Raw genomic sequence first — 9,864 nt, 5'->3', positions numbered from 1 at the left:
GTCCGGGCCCGCTCCGCGCGCTCCGAGCCGAGGGGGCGGGACTGAGCCGTCCTGGGGCTTCTCATTGGTGAGAAGCGCGAGGCGCCGGCGCCCATTGGCTGGCGGGGAGGGGCGGGGCGTTGCGGCCGTTGTTGCTGAGGGGGCCGCGGCGCCTCCGCCCTGCACGGGACTGGGTTGGGCTGGTGCAGAGCTCCGCGTTCCGCTGGCCGTGTGTTCCAGTCACCGCTACATTTCCTGCGTACTTCAGAACGTTATGAGCAGCTGGGCGTGTTTAGTTTGGAGAAGGCTGGGAGGGAATCTGATTCATGCATACGACTATTTCAAAGGCGGTTGCCAAGAAGATGGTGCTAGACTCTTCAGTGGTGCCCTGAGGGAGGACGAGGAGCGATGGCCATAAACTAAAGCTCAAGAGGTTCCTCCTCAACATGAGAGTAACTTTTTTACATTGAGGGTGGCAGAGCACTGGAACAGGCTTCTCCCGGAGGTTGTGGAGTCTCCCTCTCTGGAGACATTCAAACCCCACCTGGGCACATTCCTGTGTCACTTGCTGTAGTTGACCCTGCCTTGGCAGGGCTGGTTGGAATAGACGATCTCCAGAGCTCCCTTCCAACCATAACAACTCTCTAATTACGCGATTCAGGCTAATGGTCCGGGTAAATAACATTCCAGGACTGCCTCTCAGACAACAGGAGCTGGTTTGGCAGCAAAAGTTCAAGGGTGTTTCCGGTAAGCTCAAGGGGCCTAAGAGCAATTCCTGGGTGGCCCAGGCTGAGGAGTGTGGCAGGGGAATGTGCCACAACAGATAGCTCCTGTTTTGTTTGAGGTGAGATGAGAGGCAGGTTTTCTCTTCTTCAAAATGTGAGAGGTAGAACAGGACTCTGTCTGTCTGTCACGTTGCAGGAGAAGCATGCTCTCTCCAGCCTTTGCCCTTAACACCACCATTCCTTCAGAGCTGTGGGTCTCCTGAGTGAGGGCAGTCACACTTGCAAGGTCTGTTCACACCCGGGTGGATAAAATGCCAAGTCTTTTAATGCTTGGCTTAGGCTGTCTTTGTGAATCTTCACGACTGGAAAGTTAGGTTTTTAAATAGGTTTATTTTGGTGTGACACCATAGTCAGAGTACCATTTCATTTACTTTATACAGACAGAATAACAATGATATCTTATGTTGTTATTCTGGATTTCTATTGGTGTAACTGAGATCTGAATCTGGCCCTCTTTTTGAAAATTAATAAGGATAATGATAAAATGAAAACTAATGGGACAATATTTAAAGAATAAAAACAATATTAAACATGAGGACTATATTAAACAGGACAGTAAAAGGACTTTCCACTGATCTCAGGACAACTTGAGTTCCACTCCACCACAAAGCTACATTTACAGCAATCAAATACAAGCCCATTACTGCTTTGGGTGTTACAGGTGCTTTTCAGGGTTTCTTTTTCATTTCCATTTTACAGATTGTGACACAACTGGGATCGAAGCAATTACTTGTAAGTTCTTCAGTAGCTTTTGAAGAAATTTTCAGGCATTAAACAGGCCTGGTATGGCAAGTCTCATTAGAACTCTTCTTTGCCCTGCTGTGGTCCTGGTACAGCTACTGCAGCAGTGAAGAAAAGAAAAAACAGTAAATAAAGATGGATCCAGGACAGAAATTAATTGCATGTCCCATTTGGACAGAGCTGATAGAACTTTTTTTTTTTTTTTTAATCTCACCATAAAACTGAAGTTTGCCAGCAGAGAAATCTTAATGCGCCTTACCCAGTTTTCAAATGTTTTGTAGCCATTCTTTCATTGGTCTGTGAATTTCCTATTCTATAAACTGATATTCAGCAGACACTGAAGTAAATGAAGCCACCTTTCAAATTCTCCCTCTGTTCTTTAATTCCTGCAGCAAAAATGAGTGGAAAAGTGATGTTCCCTACTTAAGGCAGAATTTAAGGGTTTTTTTGTTGGTTTTGGTTTTTGGTGTTTTGGTTTTGGTTTGTTTGGGTGGGTGGGTGGGTGCGTTTTTCTTTTCTTCCTTTTTTTTTGTTTGTTGTTTGTTTCAGGTTTTTTTTTCTTTTCTCTCACCCCCTCCTCCCTTCCCCCCCCCAGTCAGGATAATGCCTCACATCTTGTGGATAAATACTTCCCTCAATGATATTGATAAAATCACTGTAGCACTGAGGTCCCTAGAAAACACTCAGTGGAATGCAGGTTAGAGTCCTTCACTTATGTTTTTATTCTATCAGCCTAAATCTGATTACTATGATGGAGTGAAGTAGATTTGCATAAATCTTTAGATATAGGAGCCTAACAGTTGTACTTCATGCTTCATTTAATTTACATACGGAGAACCACCAAGCCTGATTATTTTAACCACCTCATCTTCACTTGCTTTCTGCTTAGACAATTTGAGATGAATATTGATATCAATGCATGCACTTTATAGAACACTGTAAAATTGTTTTGATTCATAGGAAACATGTCCATTATTTCTGTTTGCTTTCATTTTTGAATAATAGCAAGAGTCATGTGTTCATAAGCAGCTGACTAGGGAGACTGTAAGTAAGGATAGGCAGATAAGGTATCAATTCCTTTTGGCTCTTTCTCAGTCTCTAGGAAACCATAAACAGCTTCAATCTGTGTGGTTAAATAAATACATGAGTAATGAATGTATTGCATTGGACAATCTCTTCAATTGTTTCTGTCACCAAAATGAAAATTTACTAAAGAGTCAAGGGCCTAGATCATCCCAGGTGCTGTTGATCCTTATAAGCTGTTAGGAAAAGCATAAGCTCAGTTCTGAAAGGAGCACAATATGGTGGCTGTAAGAATAATTTCTGCCACTCGGTACACAGCTTCTTGCAGCAGTTTAGATTGCTTTCTGTTAGCTTTCTTAGGTGATGTGACCCATACATTTCATTCTCTTCATGTTTAAAATAATGAATTCAGGCTTCTTTGTTAGGTCAGCTCTTTCTCCTTACACTGATTAGTATGAAATCTAGAGCAGAGCAATAAGATGGTACTCAAAAGTTACATTTTATTAGGAATTTATAGTAATTTCAAAAAAAGAAAACCCTTACACACAAATACATAAAATCTTAAAAAATAACAAGATGTGTGAATTCAGTTTCCTATTGATACAAATGCAAGACATCTGTGGTTGGGCAAGTGTAAGTGCATTCTTTGTGAGTATACAAACTTATTTACTAAAAAGACAAACATCAAGACTTTAATCCCAGAAAACATATGGCTTTAAAGTGTTTCATTTCATATAATTCCACAGGCCAGCATCTTATGCTGAATGATACTGAACACTAGAATTGAGTTTGTTATTGAAAAATATATTTGTCATAGTAAAATAATACACTCTCACAAAAAATTGCCAGCAGAGTATTAAGTTTCCCAGAGAGATTTGTCATTGTGAATAATTGCACTTAACCTGTAGGATAATACTAGTAGCTAACACTATTTTCTTTGTTATTTCAAAACATTTATAATTTTCTTAACAAAGATCCATTCTATCCCCAATACAAAACATTCACTGAATGCAGATTTAAGATAACACAATATTGGACTTCAATTGTGCAACTTGAATTTCCTCTTTTTACTTATATACCAGAAATGTTAAAAAAATTAAAAATGAATGATCTATGCAAAATGGGAAGCCTTTATGTAATAACTGATACCTCATGCAAAAGAGGAAATAGTATCAAAAAATTATGATCTAAGAAGCCCTGAGTCAATAATTTCATTGAAAAGGCGAGGAACATGAGTGCTCCGAGTTCTTCCTACGTATTGGTGTGTATTCAAACCAGTCCAGTATTTACTTAAAGCATATTTTAAAATAGGCAGTTTGTGCAGTTTCTTACATACAATTCTTCTATTCTGCTTCATTCCTTTCAGCAGACTGTATTTAATACTCAATTTCATTTAAGCTGTCAGGATAGCCTGATGAGAATTGAATTTCTTCCACTTCTGGAATATAAAGAGTGAAGAAATACTGTAATTATTGGTATTTTTGTCATACATAAGAATACTTACAGCAGAATGTAATTAACGTGCTGGATTTAAATGGGACTGTCACGTGTTTTTTAGAAAGGGTTACAGCCACGTTACTAGCTGAGATGCTGAGGATAATCTCACATCCTATTAGAGAGTAAAAGTTCTGCATTAACCCAGCAGCCTGATACTAAATTCAAATCCATTAAATGGGGGACTCAAGGGAAGAAGTATCATCCACTTAATTACAAACAAGCACTGTGAATTGCCAGGTGTCTCTTACAAAGTATGTTGAAACTTACCCAAACAGGGTCCTGCCTGGAACAGAATATCATCAATAGCAGTGTCACTTCTTATTGACACACCACGGATTGCCTCAAAAATTATCTGTAAATGTAAGACACAACTTCTCATGAATCCCACCAGTGGAAGGACTGAAAAAAATAATAGCCATGCAACCTATTCAAGGGATACCCTCCCCTCCCTTCCCCTTCCCTCTCCTTCCCTCTCCTCCCTTCCCCTCCCCTAGTCCACTTCAGTATTCCAGTTTGACTGTTTCTTGCTTGTTTTTCTTACCTGGTAGTTTGTATCACTTTCATATTCTATCAGTCCCCTTAGCCATGAGATGCTTTGTTCCCCTGTCCTCCTCCACAGAGGAATCTCTTCTTCATCCCCTTCCTTTTTTAGATAAACACTTAATAATCCGGTCCCAGCTCCATACATATGATAGAAAAATGTCAGGCACTGTTTTCCAGATGTTCCTCTTAGTGATCTTGAAACCAGGTATGCTCTCTGTCCATAGACCATGTTAGATGCCTCTATATACATGTAGTATCCTTAAAAAGATATAGAAGTAAATATTAGCAAAGTAGGATACATTATGTTGGGATATATTATGGACCTGCAGCCGTAGATAATCTACATTGCTTTGTGAGCCTCAGAAAATAGGACTCCTGAGTATCACAAGAGACTCTCAAGCATCCACTGGCAGCATTCTGCCTTTCTCACTTATCCTTGGGAATTCCCTGTCCCTCTGAAGGGAATCTCACCCCCAGGACTTGTGGTGACAGACAGGCAGATAACACAACAAAAAGGGAGCATTGGGACTGCATGAAGAGTTGCCGCATTATCTGAGTTCACCGTGTGCTGGCAGAGCATACATCTCAGAACAGCTGCCTTATGCAGCAGATGTCATGTGGGGACGCTCCTCAGTCTTCTGACGCACCTCAGTTTGCTCCAGCTGGTGATAATTGAATGATGGAATGAGGGGCATATGAATTTGCCTTCTACCAATTAATGGCTTGAACCCTTAAAAACTTGGTTATATCTGTTGAAATGCGCAGCCACAGAAAAGAATACAAAACCATAGTTGCTCTTACACCAGGAATTGCACTCTGATAGAGATTGATTCACTGGAATTCTGAGACAGCTGCATGTACATCTGAGGGTACACTTTAGGCAGTGGTCGGTGGTGATGCAGTTTTCTGCGTTCTCATGCTAATAGATAATACCTGCCTAAATACTTGAATTTACACTGGTGAGCTTGTAGAGCAGATTTTCAAGACAAAGGGCTTGTGGAATCTTTTATCCTTCATGTTTTCTTTTGAAACCAAAGGTGCTCATGCAGAAGAGATCCCAACCACTTGCACAGCTTGCTGCTAAGAGATGAACTAAGGAATCATTGTCACAGACCAGGCTTAAAAGGCTCTCAGTTCTAAAGTCAAGCTCATCAGCCTCACATCTCAGACTACTTAGTGATCCACATAAACTGAAAATAGGTCTGAAATCAGTTTCATGGAATATTCACATAAGCTGGGAGTTTGGAAGGAGCTTTTTCTGTGGGGTCTGGAGAGTCATCCTCTTCTTTTATCTCCCAAGGAAAAGGCTACTTTGGGACATGACAACCAAATTATCTATATGGCCTGCAGATAATTCAGATTAAATGTCACATTCTCAAAACCACTCATGAGTCCCTGTGGAATGTGCTTACTTCATTTGATTAGTAACTTTTCTGAAAAGAAGAGTAAAAACTTTCTCTATCTTCTGGGTTATCATTTAAAATATTTAATTAGTATTTTTTATTAACTGTCAATCTCTGTTCTGAAAGTTCAATGTGGAACTTAACTCACCTACCCCAGTAGTGTGGTCTCCTTTCGGTCCAGTGTAAGAAGTGGGAGTTGGACCCCTCTTCCTGTGCCAGCTCCCACCACCTCTCTTCTTCTGGGTAAACACACATTCATCTTTTTCAAAAGTGCATTCTCCAGGACTGGGCAGCAATAAATCTGTAAGGAGAGGACATGGCTTAAAACTTCAAATACATTAGACTGATATATGGTAAGATTACACAAGTAACGTATTGTGTTTCCTCACCTGCTGACGTCAATTATAGCTACCTAGCAATGCTTACAATAGCCACAAGGTTATTATACAAGCTACCTTCAAACTGTCATATTAAATTAAATTTCATTTTCTTCACATCTTTGGGAAAATCTGTGCCCTGGTCTAGCTCAGTGACATGTACTAGGATTATTTAAAACAGTTTATTATTCTTCACAATAATGGTTTGGACCAGATGATCTTACAAGGTATTTTGGTATTAATGGTTGGACTCAGTGATCTTAGAGGTCTTTTCTAACCTTAGCAGTTTTATGATTCTATAACAGGCTCTGTTACAGAATTACCAGTGTAATTTTCTTCACTGCTTTGGCACCCCAAGCAGATTAATAAGTTCCAGCATAATAAATGCACCTTGTCAAAGACTGGAGTTTCTGTGATCTGAAATCAAATGCCACATTTAGCTCTCCACTGTTCCCTTGGCACCAGATTCTACTGCAGCCTACAACAGACCACAGAGCTGCAATTACTAGAGTATTTTCATTATTTCAATTCTATTAGATCATACAAAAGGTGATATAATTCAGGTGCATGCCAGGAGGCTTCTGTCAGGTCTTCTGCTGTAATCTGAATTTGTCATTCAGAAGTAGATACTCTGAGCTGCCTTTGCCTTTTGAAGAGAAGGAAATCTTGATACCTCTGGGGCATTTTTCAGGCATTTGTTTTGCTGCCATCAGAGACAAGCCATGGCATGACTACACACCCAGACCCAGTTCTGCACCTTTGGTTCCTTTTCCAGTTACTTACAAATTACAGCAAGGCAAGACAACTGTTGGAAATACTTTAGAAAAATGGCATCTTGTTTTGTACATGTGACTTCTCTTTGGTTTATGAGCCTGAATGCATGAAATCCAATCTAAAGAGGTCATGAAAAAGCTATTAGGACCATTGGAAAGGCATGGCTTTATTCCAAAGAAGAATGGGACTGCAGATTGTGCCTGCCTCATGAGAATATTTTCTAAATTAGGATACAATTGTTGTATTGTCAAACCTCAAAAAGCCACAGAAGAGGGAGTTTGGTGAGTTCAGAGAGGTTAGCCTGTGCATGTCAGAGGGTAAAGTCTTGCTGAAAACCACTCAGTTCCTCCTACTATAGAGGAAGTCTTGGACTGGTCTTCCCTGTCTTCATTAAAGAACTGCAGCTCAGGTAAGGCTGTGTCTTGGCCTTGCACAACTGTACTTCAGGACTAAATAAAATAATGCTGTGTTTTGAAAAATACTGCTTTTGGGTCCTTTCCTGGCTTCTTAAATATCATTTGAAAACTACTTTTCACTCAGTTGGATTGTGGGTTTATTTTAAATTTTAATGCCCTCAAAGGGCCATTCACCTGTATACAACTGCTCTGGAGTCACTGAAATTTATTAGGAGCTAGCTAGTACCCAAAAACTGGTCCTTGCTGGATGTTTGCTACTTTGCAAAAATAAGATTTATGCAATACTTATTGGGAAAAAAGAAAAGACAAGAAACCACAATGGGATGAAGGCAGCTGTAGGATAGGCTTGGAAAATGAAGGTGTATGATGAACTCTTACTCAAAAGGAGAGCAGCTGTTGGATGACAAATACACGTGGCCTTACCAGCAGCCTGGCAGCTTCCCAGGCTCAATGATACATCATCCAGTGCCACAAGTCCACAGTCCCAGAAGCTTTTACACCAGCTGACAAAGACAACCTGCAATACAGGAAGGAAATTTCAGACACAGAACCTGGTACTGTTAAGAGTCTGAAATTTTGGTGTTTTTTCTAAATGCACAAACAATTTTGAAATCTACAGAACAGGAATAATGAATCTGCTTCGTCTTGGTACATTCTGCCAATGTCGATTCCAGTGGGGACTAAATGTATGTTTTCAATCAACAGAAAATATTTTCTCACTTTTATAGGCAAATTACATATGTCTGTATGTAATTCCCATTTTACTAGAGTATTTTTTTGTCTATGAGAAAACATGACTCGCTGAGGTTGTTGTGGTTTTTTCTTGTGCAATACCCAACATGAACAGCTCAAATATCCTCAGCTATCTTATCCTGAAAACCAGGAGGTTTTATCCATGGAAAAATAAATTTGAAAGAGTAATTCAGAGTGATGAGCAAGAGAAATGGCTGTGCAAAGAATAATAGAGATGAACTGAAACTACTGCACAAAATGGGATTATTCATAAATTACTCAATGCCATAATACCATAGAGCAGGACGCTGGAAATGCTAAGCATAATTCACAGTATTCATCTGAGTTCATGAAGATTAATAAAAACATCCCAGATCTTTGAGTAAACATTAATTCTGCCATGAAAAATACATGTCACTCATGAGGTAACAAAATAAAATGTCAAGAAACTGTAAGAGTCCCAGCTGCCGTTCTGCCAAGATTGACACCAATCTGTTGGAAATATAGAAGACACATTAAGGTTTATTTTGTAAAAACATTGCTGGTGGTTTTCTTGGCCTAACTACTCCAAACCATCTGTCTGACCACTAGGGTTATGACCATAATTTGGGAGGAGCTTTTCAAAACAATTCCTTTGTGTTGAGGTCTATGCTAGTGATTGGAGATGGAATAGTGTCACTTCTAACCGTTTAATATTCTGGACAACACCTCAGTTACATATTTGAGGTTAAATGCTGACTGACAAGTTTCATGTGGATACAAAAACGCTTTTAAAAGTTGTTAGAGCATTATTTAGTATGTTGTCTTCTAGTAGGCTTGGTAATATCTTTGATATGGTACCTACATGGTATTTTGCCAGTTTGCTTTGCTCTGTATAGTATTTATTAACCCATTTGCTTATAAAACAGCCTGGAACGTGACTACACCAAAAACCTTGAAGCATGTATGCATTATGCTGCCCAGCATGCAGCAATTTTTGAAACTCTTCCATTCAGTCTTGGTTATTACTGATTATCTGTCTTATAAACTGGTACTGGTATGGACTTGAGGAGTGCCCCTGCACAGAATGCACAGCTGCTCAGTGTATAGTGGCCTAAACCACACACCTTTCCCCCCACCCCCCCACCCCCCTCACTGTAGGGCTGTATCTCAGCCTCAAGGTTTAACAGGACAAAAATTGTTTCATACTTTGTAAGTTCATTGTCAGGACACAGGGGCAATCTTTCAAAAACAGTAGCATTTCTTGGAAAAATGCATAAAATAAGTGTAAAGTAAGATACTAACGTTGAGTGAATATCATTCACCAGAATTTAAATAAATGCATTCTGGTGAACATATGTAATAAACTAAAGACATATTATAGCCCTAAATCCATGAATCTTCAGAAAACCACACATGTAAGGGCGACGTCAGTCCTCATTTGTGAAACAACATTTCCACACTGTGGTATCATGTTTTAAGCAATGCCTTTGTATTGACATCATTGGGAGCAGGATTAAGTTCTTTATTCTTAGATTGCAGTAATTTGTTCCATACAAGGTATATAACTACCCATTGGATCCTGCAGAAAGTCCTCCATTTCAAAAACATCACA

The 9,864-nt window shown here is 39.7% G+C and overlaps 1 protein-coding gene across 4 annotated transcripts in view; it reads right to left on the bottom strand.

The window, feature by feature from the left end:
* Window positions 1-1,074: 1,074 nt before the first annotated feature.
* Window positions 1,075-9,864, bottom strand: part of MAMDC2 (MAM domain containing 2) — a 57,986-nt gene continuing 49,196 nt past the window's right edge. Inside the window, exons 10-15 of one of the 4 annotated variants that reach the window (XM_042013026.1) lie at window positions 7,962-8,055; window positions 6,120-6,272; window positions 4,567-4,826; window positions 4,293-4,377; window positions 3,861-3,966; window positions 1,075-1,603 (exon numbers count right to left, since the gene is read on the bottom strand). In XM_042013026.1, the coding sequence (XP_041868960.1) occupies window positions 3,905-3,966; window positions 4,293-4,377; window positions 4,567-4,826; window positions 6,120-6,272; window positions 7,962-8,055 (654 nt within the window). In that variant the 3' untranslated portion in view covers window positions 1,075-1,603; window positions 3,861-3,904. Of the gene's footprint in view, window positions 1,604-3,179; window positions 3,967-4,292; window positions 4,378-4,566; window positions 4,827-6,119; window positions 6,273-7,961; window positions 8,056-9,864 lie in introns of those variants that run through there. The other 3 variants (XM_042013027.1, XM_042013025.1, XM_042013028.1) reach the window with 3 other exon arrangements.

This window comes from Corvus kubaryi, unplaced genomic scaffold (assembly GCF_017639235.1).
Source record: "Corvus kubaryi isolate FWS band 111438036 unplaced genomic scaffold, C.kubaryi_AGA036_p1.0 split1-37296, whole genome shotgun sequence".
Classification (NCBI taxonomy): Eukaryota; Metazoa; Chordata; class Aves; order Passeriformes; family Corvidae; genus Corvus; species Corvus kubaryi.
Note: the sequence above shows the minus strand (reverse complement) of the source record. Positions and strands in the feature narration are given on the sequence as shown.